The 22,633-nt window shown below is 37.1% G+C and overlaps 1 protein-coding gene across 1 annotated transcript in view; it reads left to right on the forward strand.

Moving 5' to 3' along the window:
- The window catches only part of LOC127957010 (relaxin receptor 1-like), a 31,110-nt gene extending 8,477 nt beyond the window's left edge, over window positions 1-22,633 (forward strand). The window contains exons 4-18 of the mRNA XM_052555341.1: window positions 3,429-3,534; window positions 3,751-3,822; window positions 5,448-5,519; window positions 6,128-6,199; window positions 6,351-6,422; window positions 6,611-6,685; window positions 6,806-6,877; window positions 7,836-7,907; window positions 9,044-9,115; window positions 9,385-9,456; window positions 11,971-12,042; window positions 16,045-16,274; window positions 19,158-19,568; window positions 20,389-20,601; window positions 21,571-22,633. Of these exons, the coding sequence (XP_052411301.1) occupies window positions 3,429-3,534; window positions 3,751-3,822; window positions 5,448-5,519; window positions 6,128-6,199; window positions 6,351-6,422; window positions 6,611-6,685; window positions 6,806-6,877; window positions 7,836-7,907; window positions 9,044-9,115; window positions 9,385-9,456; window positions 11,971-12,042; window positions 16,045-16,274; window positions 19,158-19,568; window positions 20,389-20,601; window positions 21,571-21,710 (1,823 nt within the window). The 3' untranslated portion in view covers window positions 21,711-22,633. The remainder of the gene's footprint in view (window positions 1-3,428; window positions 3,535-3,750; window positions 3,823-5,447; window positions 5,520-6,127; window positions 6,200-6,350; window positions 6,423-6,610; window positions 6,686-6,805; window positions 6,878-7,835; window positions 7,908-9,043; window positions 9,116-9,384; window positions 9,457-11,970; window positions 12,043-16,044; window positions 16,275-19,157; window positions 19,569-20,388; window positions 20,602-21,570) is intronic.

Here is a 22,633-nt window from a genome sequence, read left to right on the forward strand (position 1 = left end):
GCCAGGACAGGAGTGAGAGAAAAACTAAAAGAAAGCTTTTAGAGATTGATAGGAGAAAAGGGTGATGGTGGTTTCTAATTCCAGGGTAAATATACTTCTTATTAGCTTGGTGCCTGGCCTCTACTATCACATATGACTGAAGACCCTAATTAAACAAACATGATCCAACTAATCAAGTCTTTAGGAGTGCCAGAAACTTCCAGGCAGTTGTGTTGGAGCTGGTTGGACATGTGTTTGACACTCCTAGCTCCTTAATACTCCTTGCATCCCCTGCAAGGACCCCTTTTGTAATAAAATGTAATTTCATTACATAAAAAAAGTACATTTAAAATTAGCATTTTCATACCATTTTTCTTTGAACATTTCCACACATACCCATTTGAAAATCTCTTGTTCATACAGTCATTCAGTAGCACAGCAAAACAGAGCTTTGAGTTTCATGGCAAGCAATAAACTGCTGCTGATTTCTGAAAGAAACTGTCCTATCTGAGGGAGAGGGAAGTGATATTCTCACAACACTACTGTAAAACCTTAGAGGAAACAAGGCAGAGTTCTGCAGAGGTTTTTTTTTTTCTTTTTTTTTTTCTTTTTTTTTTTTGAATCCTTTTTGTAGAATGATTTGTATTTTTTGAGGTATACTGCAGCATAACTGACTGGAAAAAATAATAAAATAAAATGCTCTGTACTTTTACGTTTCGACCACAGATGGCGATAAAGAGACCCAAGTTCTGCAGCGCAGCTTTCATTAAAAAGCACTCTATATTTAAGCCTCTATCTCTGCTTGTCTCATGTTCTACATGCAGATTGATTTCCAATGGATAATGTTTCTTTAAAACCAAATACACAGTTTAAAATGATCAATGACAAATACGGTCCTATTCAATATTATAGCACTCCAGAGTTAAGAGGATTGTCTTAATTTACTTACTCTCGTGGCATTCCAAACCTGTATGACTTTGTTTCTTCTGCAGAACACAACATTTAAACATATATTTAAAAGAATGTCTTTGTTCGTACAATCAGAGCCAGAAGTTTTTGAGTACACAAACGATGACAGCTTTCAAGCTACATTCAAGCAATCACCCTTATTTCTTTCAATGAATTTGAACATGTCTGAACTTATAATACAGATGTGGGTGATAGAGAATAAATGACGCAATGTATGTGTAATATATGGAATCTGTGCAGGCATGTGCTGATAAATGCTGACTGCCTGTGGAAAGAAAATGGTAGATGTTCCTATGCCTCGGGTCTGATAGATAAATGGGGTCCTTCCGTAGGGTGGAAACAGGGTCACAGTGATGTACTGGACAGTATTTACTATCCATTACAAGGCATTTCTGTCAGCACCAACACAACTTCTCTAGGCCAGAGAGTGAGTCTGTCAAGAAAACTCTCTCCCCCGTGACGCACCAGCGGGAAAAGGTTCTGCTTGTTGATTAGGGTGTGTGGTAAGATTGTGTTGAAAGCTGAATTGAAATCAGTGCATCCTGAAGTGGGGTCTTTACTTTCCAGGTGACCCGAGTGTGAGATGAATTGCGGTTGTTATGGCATTCTCGGTTGAGTGGTTATAGGCATTCTAGTGCGGGTTCAGAAGAGCTGGGATGGAGGCTTTGATGTATGCCTTGACCTGCCACTCTAAGCAGTTCATAGCAACGGAAGTGAGCGCCACGGGGGGATATTCATTCAGGAACCTTTCACTGGAATAATGATGGTAGATTTGAAGCAATGGAGGATGAAGTACATCCTGTATACACCAGTTGCAATGTCTGCTTACAATAAGTACATTCAAAAGTTTATTCAAGTCTTTGTATATTTTACAAGTACTTGTTTATAAGGACTACTATTTACTGTAGTTAGTCGATAAAGGTGAATGTCGGTGATGCAGCTCAGTTCAACATTATTATGAATTATTATGAACCACTGACCTAAATATGTATGATCTATTTTAAATCAGTGGTCAGCAGCACACTTTAAAAAACATTTTTAAAATACAGTTTCTTTGTTCGTTTTGAAATGGGCAAGTCCCAACAGCTATTTGTTCAATTGAGAGTTGCTCCAACAAGATCTCTGAATCAGAGAGTTGTTAACTGCTGCATTCATATCAATTAAATTCACTGGTGAATCATTAAAATTTGTGAATCCATCCAATTGGTTCTTTAAAATAGAATGCTTAATTCCTTTCAATTTCAGTTCAGTTCTGAGTAACAGTGGATGGTATGTTTTATTCCAATGATATCCAAGATATTAGTTTATACTTTGGAATGTAGTAACTTTTTGCAGTATTATGCTTTTTCAATCCCAAACAAACACTTACCTGTACTAAAAAAAAAAAAAAAAAAAACTCGCAGGAAATAATGCTTTACCTGACTGTCGAGGTTAGGTGAGAAAGACACAGCTGTCTCAAGAGCCTGAATGTGTTGAAAAATGATTATTTCAGTCTCACCGGGGGATTAAGATGTGGATGTCTCAAATCTGTCAAATCTGTCAGAAACTCTTAAAATCTGTCAAACCACAATGGACAAACAATATATGGGATGACCAACTATAACAGTGTTTTTATAATGAATGCTTCAAAATTCTGAATAAAATTTAGTTGATCTTTCAGTTTCTTTTCTTTGACACATTGAAAATATATACATATTTTAGTTTTTTTGTTTTTAAAGAATAAACAAAATGTGACAGTTTAACAAGAATAAAAAGTTAACATGAGTGCGATGCACTTTTTATTTTATGAACTGAACAAAAATAGAACTGGAGCAGTTTACTTTACTAATGAGGAACGTGAAAGAATTTAATGGTATTTTATTTTCACTCTCTCTGATTTCAGCTTAACATCAGTACACATTATTTATTTTAACTGGTGCAAGCATGAAACATGGCACTTTATTTAGCAGGGAAACAAAAGCTTATGACCCTCGTTGTGATGATCTACTGTTTTTAAATGGATTGAGCAAGGCATAAAAAGAACATAGATTTTATACTCTAATGGATAACACAAAAGGGGTTTGAGAGAGTCTGAGACAAAAGCCAGTTTTGTCATGTTAATGGCAGGAGTTTATCTTTTCGGGAAGACATAAGGTAATCTGTCTCTGTCTCTTTCATGCATTCTGTCTTTATCAAATGATTTCTGAAGTATAATGTAAATACGTATTAGCACAGAGCCTGTAGATGAAACATTATAGCTGGTCTCATAAAAGCAGATAAATACACACACATACAGATACACACGCTGTCAATGAATTTTAATTATACTCTTAGTACCTTTACAAGTGCACATTACCCTTCTTATCTGAAATGAAATGAAATTGACTAGCCAACCATAATCATTATTAATATGGAAATTATTGCTTGGCAAATAGTACCATTCAGCATTTATTTTCAATGAGCAACACTCCAATGACCTGTTTCTGTCAATTTGTTTTCAGTGTTAGATGTCTATCCAGATGTGTGTCATTGTGAGGGTCGGAAGGTGAACTGTAATGGCAAAAACCTCCTCCATGTACCTGTTGTGTCCTCTAATGTAACTGCACTGTAAGTATGACAGAGTATAACTCTTCCATTATATATAACAACTAGACTCTGAAATGTCAGGGTTACTGGTTTCAGAGGGCGATTAGGTACTAACTGGCTCAAGCGGAGCCCACTAGGACCAGCAACTTTTTTTTAATCAACAGGGAACAAGACACAAATCACTATATTTGTTTTCCAAATGTAATAGTTGCTATTTTCCTCCCATGCTGCCTTCAGAGAACTGAACAGTAACAGGATCGAATCTCTCTCTCGTGATCTGTTCATCCGCTACAGACACCTGGAGAGACTGTGAGTGACACATCTCATCTTCTCCTTCCCTAATCCTTCTTTCTTTTATCTCTTATCATTTCTCCTTGCCTCGAGCTCAAGTCATGATTTATATATAACGATTAGCCACAGCTTTGCAATGATGAGTTTTCCATTTTCTATAAAACACCAAACAGAGAGGTTTCAGAATATGTATGTATGTGTTTATTTAAGGGTTCAAAACAACACCTATGAAATTATGAAATTGGCCAGTTGGATAATAACTTTAAAAAGAACTGCAAATTGTAGTGGAAACTGTAAGAATAATAGTCTCTCCCCGATGTAAGCAAAACAAGCTGTTCAAATTGAAGAGTTTACATGGCCAACAATACACTTGCCATTGTCAGATGTGAAAATAAAATCATTTGAGACGTGCATGATTATGTTTGTGTGTGTCAGAGCTCCATGCATCGACATAATAGCACCTGATTTTATTCAGACTCCTCATAACCTTACATCTTTTCTTTCTGCTGACAAAAAAGAAAAAAAAGAAATCTTAATTTGTCACTAAGTGCAGTGGAGGTTTTAAATCTCAAGTTCCTTTGTAGATTTCAGACAGGATGACATTTTTATTGCACATCAAAGTTCAGCTGTGAAGCTCTCAGTATAGCCAGACAACATTTCCTCTTAGACAGATGAAGAAAGACAGAGAGAACCCCTCACAAGACATCTCATTAATTAATGATAATAAATGACAGACACTGCATCGAATAGAGTAGCTAACCAGCATGGTCATAGTTTGGTCTAAACAAACAAACAAACAAAAATGATCTTTGAAAGGTTTAGATATGTACAACACATTAACTACAGATTAAAAACAGGTAGTATGTCTTTTGATCTGCATGCGAGCTCCATAGTTCATTAATTGTGTAGACATAGTTCTATTTTATATCTAATATGCTGTGTTATGCGAATTATTTGTTTCCAATGGAAGGGTTTACAAGTGTACTTCCATTCAAACGTTTGAGGTTGGTTCTGATGTTTTTGAAAGAAGTCTCTGTGCTCATTAAGGCATCATTCATTTGATCAAAAAGCAGAGTAAAAATATTATTACAATTTGAAATAGCTGTTTTCTGTATGAATGTATTTTTAATATGTTATGGATTCCTATGATGGCAAAGCTGGATTTTCAGCAGTGGACTGTTTTTTCAAATTGTTCTAATATGCTGATTTAGGGCTCAAGAAACATTTCTTTTTAAAATGGTTGCATTTACTTTAAACAAAAACCTTTGTAACATTATAAATATCTTTACTGTAACTTGCAAGAAATGACTGACTGACTAAATATAGACCAATCATTACACAGTAACTTAATAATAAATGCAATATTGATTTAATTTAAATAGAAACTATTTTATTATCTGAGAAGAACCATGAAATGCAATGGAAACCATGAAACCTACACACTGTTGAATTGGCTTCCAGGCACCTGGCAACAAATTATACATTATTCAAAACTTTTATACAACAATATTTGACTGCAGGATGCTGCAATTGACTATTCATTTCTTTAGGGGTAAAACTTTTTTAATGAGGCAAAAAAAATACAGAGCGCACCTAGAGCGCCACCTCAAACTGCAATGAATATTCTCTCTCTCTCTCCACAGACATTTGGAAACGAACAGTATAGAAATGATCTCCAAGAGGGCATTTTCAGGACTAATCTCTTTGCGTAAACTGTGAGTAACGTGTAAATGAATGGAACGACTGTGTGTGTGAGACTGTGCACAGTTATATCAGTGACATGTCGTGTATAACATGACATTCATCCTTCCCTGAGCTCCTGTTTAAATCATTGTGTAACTGTACATCGCTGACAATCTGTCTATGTAATTATGAGTGTCCCATCTGTTTCTTCCTATCAGCCAGCTTGAGGCTTTCATCATCTACCCATTCATATAAAAGAAAAAGGAGGTGAAAGAGGATGTAACAAAGAGGATGGTGGATTAGGCTTGATTCAGGCAGAACAGATCCATGATCTAAGAATGAATTTTAATGCATCCTCCTAATGCTAATGCTTCAATGTGTTCACGGGCTCTTACATTCAGAGTTGTGCTTCAATACATACATAATCCACATTAAACTAATACTAATCAGACAGCTAATATAAAGAAGAGACAGAAAGGAAGGAAGGAGACAGTAGAGGAAGGAGGAACAGTAGTGATGGTCACAGCAGAGGGTCTTTGTAATAATGGCGCATTTAACCCATTTAAACATCAGATCTGCATTAATGTGGCCTTCTCTTTCTCTTTGTCTCATTCTGTCTCTCTCTTGTTTTTTTATGCAGTTTTTTGAGTCAGAACAGAATTGCATCTCTGAAAGCGGGAATCTTTAGTGACCTCAGAAGTCTGGAGTGGCTGTAAGTAGAAAAGCACATACACACTCACATTATTGATCAAATTGGATGCCAGGTGTGATTCAGCTGGGAATTGCAATTTCTCTTTCTTTCTTTGTCTCATTCAAATTTTTGGTATTCTGTAATTATTTGATGTAATTTTGTCTGTGTGTAGGATTCTGGATGAAAACAGACTATCATCCATGCGTCAGAAGTCTTTTGAAGGCCTGAAATCATTATTTTTCCTGTAAGGATGACTTGCTAATTTACCTTGGCAGACATATCAAAATGATGAATTTTGATATACAGTATGCAAAGCTATTGTGCATTGGCATATGAAAGTGTATGCCTGTTTTTCATTCATTGTAAAGTAATTTCTTTGTTGATTGAATTGTATTGTTCAACAGTGAGTCTGCATATCTATGTATTTTGCAGGTCTTTATTAAATAACTCTGTCGAACAATTTCCTAAAACTTCGATTTGCCTTGAGATGCCCCGTCTCAACTGGCTGTGAGTTAAAAACATAGTACTTAACTGTCTTGATATCCTATGTGAAGTAGATAGATATAAAATATTTATATTTCATAAAGAATATTGTATTTACATCACTGAAGCGGTTTCTTTCTGCAGGGAAATGGAGGGGAATAGAATTTCATCTCTCTGGGCATCTAGTTTTAAGAACTGCTCCTCTCTTACTGTCTTGTGAGTATCCACAAACCATACATGCACATTAACATACAAAGTCAACTGCAGTGAGTGTCATGGGATCCAGGGCATTTACAGTATAGACTGTTTATTTGTCACAGCTGAGAGTGAGAGAAGGGGACAGAAGTGGGACTCATCTACAGCTTCTTCTGTGTCTCTCACAAATAAATACAGATTTAGGTTAAACTGAATAATTCAAGACCTGAGTAGATTAAAGACATCGGAAGTGAATAAATGACAATATTTATTCATGTTTTAGATGTACATGTTGACGTTTGAAGGACAGTCTGTCCTGAGGGACCAAGCCTGCAGCATCATCTTCAACTACAGGCACTTTTATGTCCCAGAAGTTGTTTTTAATGAAAACTAACCAATTTTAGTATTTCATTATTTATTTTTACTTAGATGCATGGTGAACTTTTATTAGTTTGCAAATAAATGAATGTGAGTGTATGACTCAAAAGTGCTTATACAATAGTTAAAGAAACACTCAGAATAAAAAAAATATTCATTTCATTGAAGTGTAAATGAATATTCCAGCATCTGACAGGCTGAATTCTCTCTTCTACTCGTTCGGTATGTTACTGAACCTTACATCGACTGAAGTGACGGTGTGTTTGTTGTGATATCTGATCCAATCTCAATTCAAAGCTGTTGTAGTTATCAACACAGGCCAGATTTCTCCAAATATGTAAATATTTCATGTCTTTTGATACGTCCAGTGCTTTTCAGACCTAATCTGGGACTGTCAGTGTGTCCTTGTGTACTCAAGCAATATGGAAAATGTTCCTGGAAGCATGAACCAGATGGATAGTTCTTAAGTTTGATCTTAAGACCCAGCAAATAGGAAGAGCTGATTTACATATAGATGTACAGTATTTGACTTGGCCTTGGTGAATTGGGGTATATTTTGAGGCAGTGCTACAATACACATGTTTTTTTTTTTCCGGTTTAGAGCATTGAGGAGAAATCGCATCAGCACAATAGAGGAGGGAACATTCACAGACATGCAAAGATTGATAGACCTGTGAGTATACACACAAACACATGCACACAAGTAAATGGAGGCATTCATTTTTAGGAGTCCCTAGATTACATTTTTTTTTCCACCATTTTTTCAGTTCATTGCTTATATAAAATGTGTGTGCTGGACAGAAAGAAAGAGATTGTATTTATGAGCCTTTTAAGGGTTAGTTCACCTTCAAATGAAAAGTCTGACTCTTGTTCTCATTTACTCACCCTCATGTTGTTCCAAACCCGTATTTCTTTTTTCTTCTCCGGAACAGAAAAAAGGATGAAAAATGTTTACATGGCTTTCTCCCATACGCAAAAGCATATCAAAATGAAAAGCAGAAAAGGGCAGAAGTTTGTATAGATTCACAGCTAAGGTCGAGGCCAAGAGTCAGAGTAAATAAGTTAAGTTTGGCTCATTCTGACAAAGCAGTCACATGGCTTTAAAAGACAATGAATATAGTGCACATATTTTGTCTATGAAGCACTTTTTCCCCTTCATTTTCCCTGTTCATGTTTTTTTGTTAAATAGAAAAAAACTACATTATTCAGCACATCTTATACTGTCTTCTGCAAAAGAAAGAAAGAAAGTCATACAGGTTTGAAACAATGTGTGGGAGAATAAATATATGGTGGCCCAGTAGTGCACAACAGAACTAAATCTCCATGACACAACAAACACAATGAGATTAGCAAAAAATCATGGAAACAAGATGCAACACAATGAAATTAGCACAACACAACAAAAACAAGCCGCAACATATTGAAAACAAACCACAATACAACAGAATTAGCACAACACACAGGAAACAAACCGCAACACAATGGAAATAAGACGCAACACAACGAATTTAGCACAAAACAATGGAAACAAGCCTCAACACAGAAAAATGAGCACAACACAACAAAACTAGTCCTATGTGTTGTGTTGTGTTGTGCTCTACTGGGCCACTATAGATCTATCTTTTTTAACCAATCTTTGCTGAGATTTGTGGGACAAGAAGAGAGACACCTGCAGAAAAAATTTCAGCCTGATAAGCACAAACCTTGGAACAGATCTTCAATTTGAAGCTATTCTTTTTAGTTTAATTTATTTCATGAACGATTAAGTTGAAAAATGAGCTGCTGAACTTGCTTTGACTTGATTTACAGAGACGTGTCTATGAACAAGATCAAAGACCTACCTCCATCTCTGTTCCAGAACCTCCAGAACCTGAAACAGCTGTAAGAGCCACATTCTGCACTTTTTTTTATTTCTGTTGCAAAGGGTGTTGTTTATCAGTTCTTGTTCCAAGTTTATATTTTTATAGATATTTCTCAGTGGCACAATACTTCAGTGTTCATTTTGCATTTGTGCTGAACTGCCCAGTGATTCATTGACTGGTTGAAAGCCTCTTCAGACAAAGTGACAGGCCTTATGAATCACAGAAGCAAAGTGTGGACTTCATCGATAACTATTTTACTATTTGTGTCTCTCTGTGTGTTTGTTTCAGAAATATTTCAAACAATCCCCTGTCACACATATATGACAATCAGTTTGACAGTCTGGTGAATCTGCAGTCACTGTGAGTAAAAACCACATCATTTAAGTTATTATACTGATGCTGTGTAGTAGGGGAGATCTTGTATTTATTCATGTGTGTTCACAATGTACATAGAAAGCGATATCATATTTACAGGTGCTTCTCAATAAATTTGAATATTGTGGAAAAGTTCATTTATTTCAGTAATTCAACTCAAATTGTGAAACTTGTGTATTAAATAAATTCAATGTCCTTTGTTCTTTTCATTGTGATGATTTTGGCTCACATTTAACAAAAAAAACTCCAATTCTCAACAAATTAGAATATGGTGACATGCCAATCAGCTAATCAACTCAAAACACATGGAAAGGTTTCCTGAGTCTTCAAAATGGTCTCTCAGTTTGGTTCACTAGGCTACACCACCATGGGGAAGACTCCTGATCTGACAGTTGTCCAGAAGACAATCACTGACACCCTTTACAAGGAGGGTAAGCCACAAACCAATCATTGCCAAAGAAGCTGGCTGTTCACAGAGTGCTGTATCCAAGCATGTTAACAGAAAGTTGAGTGGAAGGATTGTCAGGAAAAATCGATTCAAGAATTTCACAAGGAATGGACTGAGGCTGGGGTCAAGGCATCAAGACTACGTGTCAAGGAATTTGGCTACAATTGTCATATTCCTCTTGTTAAGCCACTCCTGAGGGGTCTTACCTGGGCTAAGGAGAAGAAGAACTGGAATGTTGCCCAGTGGTCCAAAGTTCTCTTTTCAGATGAGAGCAAGTTTTGTATTTCATTTGGAAACCAAGGTCCTAGAGTCTGGAGGGAGGGTGGAGAAGCTCATTGCTTGAAGTCCAGTGTTAAGTTTCCACAGTCTGTGATGATTTGGGGTGCTGTGTCATCTGCTGGTGTTGGTCCATTGTGAAATGGAGAATCTTTTGGGTATTGAGAAAGAGGAAATTGAGAAACAAGAGACCAAACAATGCAGATGAGCTGAAGGCCACTGTCAAAGAAACCTTTCATACCACCTCAGCAGAGCCACAAACTGATCACCTCCATGCCACACTGAATTGAGGAAGTAATCAAAGCAAAATGAGCCCCTATAAGTATTGAGTACATGTACACTAAATTAACATACTTTCCAGAAGGCCAACAGTTCAATAAAAATGTTGTATTATTATTATTATTATTATTATTGGTCTTATGAAGTATTCTAATTTGTTGAGATGTGAATTTGTGGGTTTTTGTTAAATGTGAGCCAAAATCATCACAATTAAAAGAACCAAAGACTTAAACTTCTTCCGTCTGTGTGCATTTAATTTATTTAATACACAAGTTTCAAAATTTATGTTGAATTATTGAAATAAATGAACTTCCATGACATTCCAATTTATTGAGAAGCACCTGTACATGCCCTTCACGTTCGATACATGACTACTGGTCTCAGCATGTGATCAAGCACAGACTGTTAATCAGAGAACAATTAAATATCTAAAGTCACATTGAATGAACTCTTTACACATGCTCTGATTAGGCAGTCAATTACAGTTACAAACACATATTATATTAATCTTAAATGATGGGTTTTATTTTAAGGGTAGGGGTTGGAATAAAGAACTTGTAGGTTTAACAAGCATTCAGGTGCTGTCAATGATCCTTGCATTTTCCACAGTCTCTTGGAGAGAAGTACAGTAGCTCACTTCTGCTCTGTAAACCTGCACCACGTGATTTACAGAATATTCCTGGATCGACATCAAATGTTGTTTCTGGAAATTATTTTATTTCAGCCAATTATAGCCCCAGGCATGTTTAGTGGTTAGAGGACCAGGAGACACATAAAATCCTTAGGTTAAATAAAAATAGAACCAAATTAAACAATTGTTGACTTAAAGTAAAATTAAAAAACAAAAGTTGTCATTTTATGTATTCTCATTACTTTATATGCACAACCACTAAGAGTGAGTTCAGCCAACCCTATTGAGTTCTGCTGACCACGGTCAGAAATTAGCAAGGCTTTTTCAAAAAAAGCAAGAGAAAAAATTCTTACGTTTTAGTCTTTCATGTTTTATTCTATACTGATATTACACTATATTTTATTATATTGTAGTTTAGGACTGTTAGGAAAATCAAAAAAAAAAAAAGAAAAAAAAAAGGACCATTAATTTTGGATGATTGTGTGTTATTAACAACCAGAGAGAGAATTATGCAGAGGTAAAATAAACAAACAAATAAAAACTTATAAAAGCTAATTATCTTGACTTTAGGCATACCATATAATCACAGTGAATGTTGTTTTGCAGTCCACAGATGTAGATGATCTGTTTAGTAACGTCCAGGACTGCAGTTTTCACTAGACTTGTTGTTTTTTCCTGTATCTGTAAAATATTCATTGATATTTTTCTGGGAATTATGCCAGTCATTATTCAGTTGGCTTTACTGGCCTAGCATTCTTTGTTTAATTGGCTTTGAAAATGTACTTTTATTCTGGATAAAAATAAATAATAATAATAAAAAACATCTGATGAAGGTAAAATGTACATCTGCTCATTCTGTGTGCAGGAGTATGGAAGAGGTAGATATTCCCAACATCAACATCAGGATGTTCCGACCCCTAACTAACCTCACTCACATGTAAGCGTACTCAAATTTACAAATACATATGTATTTTTAAATATTTAATATGTGACCCTGGACCACAAAACGTCTCAAGTTACGCATGTAAACATGGTTTCTCTTCAGGAACTCAAGCTGCATCAGAGAACGCTTTGGGAACGTCTCCAGCGTGACCGACTCTGAATCATGTTTGTAATCAGACCAGTGGATGGGCGAGACACCATCGGCAGGTGACGTCAGAGACCAGGAACCTTAAAAGCATGTGCGGCAAAGTCGGCATTTAGCCTCAGGAATGAAGCAAGCACCGGCAGAGATGCCGGAAGTGTAGCACTGCGACTCAGCTTCTTGTTCCCTTGAGGAACCATGGTTACATACGTAACCTGAGACGTTCCTCTTCAGGAACTCGAGCTGCGTCTGAGAATGCTTTGGGATTGAGAATGCCCACGCAGCCAGACTTACAAATCTCTGTCTAGTGTGGGAAAATGCACAGCTAATTTGAGAGAACAGAAGAGCCAGGAGTGGCTTGAATATCCAGTCCACATAACCTGACAAAGGTTAAGAAGGCCTTGGAGGCCGCCACACCTCTGGTGGAGTGAGTCTTGACCCCCAGGGGCGAGGGGGGATCATAGGACTCGTAGGCTGTAGAAATGGCCTCTACAAATGGCCACCGACTGAGAGTCTGCTTTGTGGCGAGCAGACCTCTCTCAGGGGGGCCATAACAAACAAATTACTGGTCCGCCCTTCTACACAGGGCAGTTCTGTGGACGGACGTATGTATCCAGTGCTCGCAATGGACACATACAACTAAGCTTCTTCTGATCAGGACTGAAGGCCTGGAGTACAACAGGCTGTGGTGTAGAAGAGGGGACATTATGGACATACCCCACTCGAGGGTAGAGAAAAGCTTTCGCCAGACTGGGTGCAAAATCTATGTAGGACGTGGCCACGGAGAGGGCCTGTAGGTCCCCATTTCTCTTTAGAGAAGATATCACTTACAGGAAAACAGTTTTTGTAGTGAGAAGGATCGAAGGGAGGCCTACAGAGAGCCACAGCCAGGTCCCACGTGGGGACACGAGAATGTACCGGAAGCTTCAGCCTCAGCACACTGCAGAGGAAACGTGTAACTAGGGGGTGTCTGCCCACTGACTGGCCACCCGAGAGGGGCGTGGTAGGCTGCAGTGGCCACCACGTAGACCTTCAGGGTGGAGTGTGTCAACCCTGTGGAGAAGCGGGCCTGCAGGAACTCCAGCACTGTACCAATCGGGCAGTTAACTGGGTCGAGCTGGCGAACTCCGCAGCAAGAAGTGAAAAGCTTCCACTTCAAGGCGTACAGTTTCAACAACCTCAGATGAGAGACCAAAAGCTACGAGTTGTGCCCCCTCAGAGGACACACCCATAGCTTACAGAGCCCTGGGCGGGGGTGGACTATAGTGCCTTCCGCCTGCAAGAGGAGATCCCTCCAGAGGGGAATTTCCCAGGGACAGCCATCGAGGAGGGAAATCAGGTCTGAGAATCATACTCAGCCCAGCCAGAACTGGGTTACTAGCAGCAGACGGACCCTATCCCAGCGCACTCCCTCCAGAACATGCAGAGAATGGAAGCTCCGGCATGGAGTGCCAGCTAATTTCGCAGAAAGCGCTCATCCAACTTGCTTTTCTGTGGTTCAGCCTTTTTCTCGAGAGCCGACTCTGCATGCTCCACTCCAAGGTAGATTAACATGGGCAGGGAGGAAAACACAGCGTAAAATGCTGACTATGGGTGCTTTTGACATGCCAGCTTTGCCGCACATGCTTTTACCCGCCTTTTTACCCGTCACCCGCCTATGACGTCTCGCCCATCCATTGGTCTGATTACACAGATGATTCAGAGCCAGTCACGCTGGAGGTGTTCCCAAAACGTTCTCCGACTAACTACTCCGAAGTGGAACCATTCTTAAGTCGCTGGGGCATATTTTTAGCAATAGCCCCAAAAAAATTTTATAGGTCAAAATTATCGATTTTTCTTTTATACCAAAAATCATTAGGATGTTGAGTAAAGATTATTTTCCTTGAAGATATTTTGTAAATTTCCTACCGTAAATATATCACAATTTTTTTTTTTATTAGTAATATGTATTGCTAAGAACTTAATTTGGACAACTTTAAAGGCGATTTTCTCAATATTTAGATTTTTTTTTTTTTTTTTGCACCCAAATAGTTGTAACTCAGCCAAATATTGTCCTATCCTAACAAACCACACATCAATGGAAAATGTATTTCTTCAGCTGTCAGATTATGTATAAATCTTAATTTTTTCGAAAAATGTACACTTAAGGTTTGGTGGTCCAGGGTCACATATATACATTTATAATTTTATCTTTTGTACTTTCTTTGTCTACCTTTGTCTGTTCCATATTTAATTTTTTATATATGTTGATACGCTTGTGTGCCCTCTATGGAGAGTTATCAGTATGTTCCAGACTTCCTCGTACTTCATAGTCTCTCATGAGTCAAGACAAAAACCTCCATTAAGCCAATAAGTCACACAGCACACCCTCTAAGTGAGATACAGAGAGAGGTCATTACTGTTGAATGTGCACTGGATGGTAACTGTCCATCGCAGGGTGAATGATAACTGTATTTGAAAAGTCAAACCTGCTGGTAAATACAGCTCAACTTGAACTCTTGATTTTTCGAAGGTGACAAGATTGCTATGCTTCCTTAGGCTTAAGAATTATCTTGAACTTATCTTCAATAAAATGTAATGTCTCCAGAACAGATGTGAAATGGAAATTAAATAAAAAAGTAGTAGAGTGAAGGCCCTCAGAGAGATTTTTAAATGGAATGTCATTATTTCTTTATGAGGAATCAGTCCCCTCCACACCAAGCACTGAACAAAAGAGCCGCCGCATGCCAAGGAGAGTTGCTGCATCGAAGTCTTTACAGCTCTGAACCTCACGCTGAACCTGTCTGCACTTTGATGTGGAGATGAGGTTTTCGGGATTGTTATTTTGCAGATATAAGCTGCACTAGAAATTCACTTTTGATCTGAGACAGCCCCACTCTAGCAGACTGTGACAGTAACAGAAGGTTAGCTCTGCATTTTACAAACCTGTTGATGAGATTGATGAGGGGTAGATGTGAACAGAACTGTTTGGATGTGCTGTAGCGACATTTGTTTTAAGAACAAACTGAGGAACAGATACTATGCTTGTGCTGAAGTGTTTGACTGTGCAGCAGGCTAAAGTGTTCATTCAGGTATAAGGATTAGGTAAAGGTTTTTATTTAAAAATGCTCAAATATCTTATTTTATGTTACATGCCATTTTACATTTTAAATATGTTTTTTTTTTTTTTTAGGGATTCAGTCAGAATTGACTCATGGTCATTCTAAATTATTTTATTAAATCTGTGGAGCACACATACACAAAATTCAATTTCTGGTGTATGATGATTAAGAATAATAATACAAGCGGTTCATATGACTTGTGATGTGATATATTCCAAGTTCTCTGAATCCAAATGAAAGCTTTGTGTAACACTGAAATCTCAGCCATAAGAGTCAAACAAAAGATCAGTGTTCACTTTTTAAACAAACAAGTAGTCTTTTTTTTATTGGGTATTCCCAAAGAAATATTTGTTCAGTTGTTTATGAATCAGACTTAACTGTGTTTTGAATATTGTTTCAGTGTTCACTGGTTGACAGCTCAATGAGTGATTTTCAAATGAGTCCTATTTAAAATTTCCATTATGCAAATCTATAGAAGCTGCATTGACTATTTTGTATCATACTTATATGACACGTTTGTCACGACACAGCCCGGTCCTTAGTCAACTTATTATACTGAAAAATAAAAGAATAGTCAGGATACCTTTCTGGTTCCACAGAAGTCATACAGGTTTGGAAAACATGAGTAAATGATGAGAATTTTAATTCTATGAGTGAAAAAAAAAAAAAATTTTTCAACCACAAAAATGCAATTATGTGTAAAATAACTTTGCTTTTTCTCTTTTTATGTCATTTATGTGTTGGACCATTTTAGTTATTTTAAGCGTTTTGAATTCTGTGGATATTCTCCCAATGTGCGGAGCTGCAAACCAAACACAGACGGAATCTCATCCTTCGAGAATCTGCTGGCAAACATCATTCTGCGCGTGTTTGTCTGGGTCGTCGCCTTCATCATTTGCTTTGGAAACATCTTCGTCATCTGTCTACGTTCCTGTTTTGCCTCAGAGAATCAACATCACACAATGGCCATCAAATCCCTTTGCTGTGAGTCCATTATGCATCAAACATGAGCGTGACACAACAAGTAAGCAGCTCATACTCAACCCAAGTGAAGCTCAGATGATCAGTCAGTCCAAATTCATTTCATGCATTAAAAAGTGAGACAAAATCTTGCGAACTCAAAGTAATTGTCTGACTACCAGATAAGAGTGACATTTCTACAACTCCAAAATACAATAACTTAAACACCTAAAGTCAACATAAAACAGCATTCACATGGCATTTTAATTCTGTAATACTTTAAAAGTCAAACAAAGTGTTCAACTAGAAAATAGATTTTGAATATATTTTATCCATTAGGAACTGATTGGATTATGAAAGACTTATGAAAGACTTTGAATGAAGCCAGTAGATTTAAGAATTTTCTATATTTTGAAAGAAATCTTCATTGCTCACCAAGGCTGTATTTAGTATATTGAAAACAAAACAGTCAAAACAATAATACTGTGAAATATCATTACAGTTTCAATAAGTGTTTTGTTTGTTCATGTAATACTATTTTTAATTTAAACGATTCCTCAAGCTGAATTTTCAGCAGCCAGCCATTATTCCAGTAGACACAGTCAAAGATCTTTCAGAAATCTTTCTAATATACTTCTTTGCAGTTTAAGATATATTTATTTACATTATAATTTTTTATTTATTTTGCAAACAGTTGTGCTGCCTTTTTAGGACTCTTTGATAAATAGAAAGCTCAAAAGAAAGCTCATTATTTAAATGAAAATTGTCACAAACCAAAAGTCTTTATTGTCCCTTAATAAATGTAATAAGTCCTTTCTGTGTAGTCGTGCGAGCCTGCAAAATAATTAAAACAATTGAAATACATAAATTATTTAATTTAAGCAGGAGACAGGATTGCCTGACAAACACAAATAAAGTAAAAACCCCAAGATGACTCAAAGAAAAAAACTTAGTTATAATAATAATGATAATTTTCCCAAAGAAGTGATTTGACTGAATACAAAATTTTCTTCCAATTAAGAGTCAAAAGAGTTCAGATTCAATAGTATATTCACAAAAATAGTGGGGAAAGGTTATTTTCATTGGCTAACACTGATGAATAATCAGGTCAGGTATGTATATTACTTTCGTAGATATGGGTGTATTTGATTTTGTGTTCACATATATAATTATCTACAGTACTTATGTAAAAAGTGAATCAAAGTTTGTAATGAAAAAGGTGTTTATTTTATTTTATTTTTTAATGGAAGCCTGTGAATGCAGAGTCTAATTTTGGAAGTCCACAGGCGTCAGACAAACAGGCTTAAAGGGTCGTCGTTCCCTCTAATTGGAGCAATTACACACACACGTGCCATTATACACACTCAGCTAATCATACACATCAACACATTACTCTGAAACTCACTAAATTATACATCTATGCAGTATCACAAGCTTTTAATAAACATCAAAACACACACACTCTTTACCCGCCCGCTAGGCAGATAGATTATTACAACAGTTGGCATCTTCAGACACACACACAGAAAGAGAGAGAGAGAGCTTGGTGACTTATGCACGACCTCGCTGACACATGACGCACACTGCAACAACACGACTCATACCTGGGCACACACACACACTTTCATTCAACTACAGAAATGAAAAGTGTTATTAGAAAAGGTTGGATCAGCTTACGATATCTAGAGCTGTTCAGCTGAGGATCAGAGTCTGAGGACTAATCTGTGTCTCAATGATGGAGAGAGATACTGTAGCAGACAGGGGGCTGAAAAGATAGATAGATGAACAGATGGCTGGAGAGGTGCAGTTTTTAACCCACATAGAGTTGAAAGGACATGTCTCTCTCTCTTAAATTATCAAAACCTGCCGCCCCCTCAGATGAGAGACATGCAGAGAGAGGTTAGAGCTCCAACTCTGGAGTTTCCCACTGGCTGACACTGGCTAGAATAGGTTTAGTATTGGTGGTGAAAGTTGGAGGGGGAGGGGGAGGGGGGGATTTAGCTGTCTCTGTAGGCCTACTACTCATTCAACTAGGACTACAATAACACGGTATCATTTCTTGCTTGCAAAAACCCATTCACAGTGTGTGAAACATCTCACCTTGGCATGCTCTGATTTTGATGAATGAAAACCGAAGAGGGGAGAGACATCTGTGAGGGAAAGAAAATGATTTGGAGGCAGTGCAGTGAATGAAAGTGTGTGGCTGATTTGGTGCTCGTTAATTATCAGCTGAATCAACTGCTCAGCAGGTTTCTGGGACACACAAATAGAGAACTGCAAAAAAAACAAAACAAAAAAAACAAAACAAAAAAACCAACCCTAATAACAAGAGACACAAACTGGCCTGACCATGCACACACACCACAGAATTAAATATAGCACAAAGAGCTAGAACATGACTGACTGATGGAATATGAATAAACAGATGGATCGACATTACTATTCCATATTGTTTTTCTGTTTACATGTGTTGAGCTCTGTTTTAATGGTAATCAAAATCATGTCTAATTAATTAAAATCATGAAGCTTACACAATTTAAAAGCAATTTATTGAAAGTAAAAAAAAAAGCCCTACAAAATGTTCATTCCGTAAAAAATAATTTTATTTTTAGTAGTATCATAACATTAAGTAATGTAGGCTATTTCTGTCACAGTTTCTTCCTTTTTTTTTTTTTTTTTTTTTTGATGGATTGCCATCAGGAACTTTAAGTTTCTGTTATGATATGATGATAGTTGTTCTAAGAAAAAGCTTTATAATTCTCATGAAGTGACTCGAGATTTTGAGGCTTAAGATAGGTGGTTAGACAAGACTGTATGTATGGCAGATGATCTTATAGATGAGAATTGATATATAGATTGACGAACAGGTGTTAAATTATATATTATTTATTTGTTTACCTCTAATAGGTGCAGACTGTCTCATGGGTGTGTATCTGCTTTTCATTGGTGCCTTTGACATCAAGTATTGTGGCGAGTACAACCGTCATGCTCAGATATGGATGGAGAGTCTGTCCTGCCAGTTGATTGGCTCTCTGGCCATGTTGTCCACAGAGGTATCCGTCATGATGTTGACCTACATGACACTAGAGAAGTACCTGTGCATCGTCTTCCCATTCCAGCATTACCGTGCCGGACGAAAACAGACCCTGTGCTCACTGACCTTCATCTGGTTGCTAGGATTTATCATTGCTGTTATTCCCTTCTGGGATAAACAGACCTTTGGGAATTTTTATGGGCGGAACGGAGTATGCTTCCCTCTTCACTCAGACCAGACGGAGAAACCTGGAGCCAGATGCTATTCTACAGCTATTTTTCTCGGTGAGGGCAAAGTGCAGCGAAGTGTGTAAAGTTTGTACTGTGTTTGTGTGAGACCTGGATAAGCCAGTGTGTGTGTGTCTGTATCATTCTCTGGAGGTGACTCAGCTTTAAATTGGGCTTTTCCAGAGTTATCTAATAATTTAACTGCATTTCCCGGGAGATTCAACAATGCTCTTTTCTTTTTTAATAAAAAGATCCTCCCTTGTAACAACAAAAAAAAGGTCTATAATCACTATTGTTCTAGTTTTCCAACAAAAGTAGCTAAGCATCCTTAAGGCATGGTAAATCTCTTTGGAAAGACTGTATAAAATATTAGGATTTGTCTTCATAGAATACACACTAAATTAAGTTGAACTAGCCTAAGAATTTTTAATTTCCCCATCGTCAGTCATTTGTTTTTAAATGGAGTAAAAAAAGACAATAAAAAATTTGTCCAAAAACCTAATAAAACACAAGTCTATTTTCCATATTTAGTATATATATATATAGATGTATGTATATACTAAATAAACTATAAAAAATTCCTTCCCAAGCAAATGTTTTGTTTTGAGTACGGGGTATTTTAAAAAAAACTGGAAATCAATTCAGTCAATTCAATGCAGTCATTAGCACTAGAAAATATAAAATATATAACAAAAATATTTTTGTGTGTGTATATATATATATATATATATATATATATATATATATATATATATATATATATAGTAATTCTAAATTGGGGAAATGAGTCAAATTCACGTTTGTTGAAAAGGTTATTTAGCTCAACACAATGAACTTAACGTTGCTAAAGATTTGTGTGTGTGTGTTTCTTCGTCAGGTCTGAATCTGCTGGCCTTCGTGGTGATTGTATTCTCTTACTCCAGTATGTTTTACTCCGTTCAGAAGACAGCGAAGACAGCACGTCAAACAGTATTTGATCGAGAAGTCACTATTGCAAAGCGATTTTTCTTCATTGTGTTCACTGATGCTATGTGCTGGATCCCCATCTTCCTCTTAAAGATACTATCACTACTAAGAGTACATATCGCCGGTAAGCAGATCCGTGTGAACACATATTACAAGCAGAAGCTAATATGTGTGAAAGAACACACTGACAGGATATTATTTATAAGTGTGTCACTTAACTCATAATTGCCGTGACCGCAGTCTGGCTGCACATTAGCTAATGATCTGAATGAGGCAGCTCATTAATATTATACCATGCTTAAATGAGACCTGTGTATTGCAAAGCCTAGCCTGCTTTCCAATTAATAAAACTGCAATTCCCCAAGTTTGTTCTTGTGGATGTTTGATCGATATAGAAAGATTTTTCAGAGATTTACATTCTCTGATCTGGCCTCTCCACTAAATATTGATTTGATTTTTTACTTTTGGAAACTCGACACATTGCACAAACACAATTACTATACATAAAAATAAACTGCGTCACATGGACGACAACTAAACACACATACATCCACAAAAAAGAAATATTAAACATTAAAATAAAATATCAGTGTAGGTACACTATGCATTTTTAAGGTAGAATATAAGGCACAAAGATATCCCTTTAAGTGACAAGATGTTGTACCCCTAGGTAAATATATTTTTTTCAACTAATATGCTGTCTTTTCTAGGGGGTTACAGCTCTTAATATGCACATTACATCTGATGAATGGGTATCAATTTTTTAAACAGTTGACTTTATCAAGTCCCAATGAGCCAATTTCATTCTTTTCCTTAATCCTGAATTTTAAGCCTGAATCCAGATATAACTGTTTACTCCTTGTACAAATCCGGAGTAAACATGTGAGTTAAGCAAGTAGCCGGTCTGAGCCGAGAGGCATATTTTGATTAGTAGATGGCTGAGGAACTGAAGCCCTGGGCACAGGGAGGATTAGACATTCAACCGCTATGAGCACCCATGAACACTTATCAGCTAGAATGGCTTTGCAGTTCTTCCCTTGGACAATACGGTTTAATCTGCACTTTCTTTTCTCTCTCCCTCTGTCTCCTCCAGGTACCCTCATTCTGTGGGTGGTGATTTTTATCCTTCCCATAAACAGCGCCCTGAACCCCATCCTGTACACTATCACAACCAGCGCCTTTCAGCAGAAACTCAAACAGTGTTTGAAATATCGCTGCCAGCAGACTAACTGACACACACACACACACACACACACACACACACACACTATGCACATGCTCTAAGATTAATATTCCATGTGGAATAAAAGGTTAATAGATGACAGGATAATGACCACACACACAAGATGCTCTCATCCTCAGCACAAGTTAATAAGGCATGTAAGAGCCTGTAGGGTTGAAGTAATGAGAGCACACACCGCAACATTCATATTCAACCAGCAGTCCATCATAAACAATATATGCTTATGCAAGTAAAACCAAGCCTTATATGAAAAACTAAGAAATGACAAACTTGCAAATCCAAGAGACTTCAACTGCCGTATAGACTTAGAGCAGTGTGTGTACATGCAGGGTAAGCCAAACTCTGTGGCTGTCAGAGAATGCAGGGAGGAAGGGTTCGGGACAGACCCCGGTGGGCTGAGGATTGGAACCCTTCCGACTGATTTAATTGCATTTTTAGTGTGCTTGTGCTGATGTGTTTGGAAAACAAAGAGGCAGGTGCATGCAGTCAGGATAAAAAAATGACCAAAAACTATATGGTGGTGAAGATCACACTAAAACCAATCCTAGCATCTGTGAAAATAATACAAAGAAATACAGATCTTTATGGTGTTCACGTTGGCATCAAAGGACACATTTATTCCAGATTGCGGTTATTAAGATTACATGAAGTTATTGTATAAGTCTATTATTTATGGAATTCACGGCTTTCATTTTCACCGTCTGCTGTAATTTGTCAGTTGTCTACAATATGTAAAATGAATGTAACATACAAATAATTGCAATGAATAAATTATAATTATTTCATTACATTTCATTGCACCGGTTTGTCAGAATCATCCTCTGTTCTTCTGCTCTGACGTATATGTCTTACCACTAAATCAGCTTTTAAGAAAGATTTATAGACTTCATTACCAGAGAGCAGCTTCACTGGA

This window comes from Carassius gibelio, chromosome B5 (genome assembly GCF_023724105.1).
Source record: "Carassius gibelio isolate Cgi1373 ecotype wild population from Czech Republic chromosome B5, carGib1.2-hapl.c, whole genome shotgun sequence".
NCBI lineage: Eukaryota > Metazoa > Chordata > Actinopteri > Cypriniformes > Cyprinidae > Carassius > Carassius gibelio.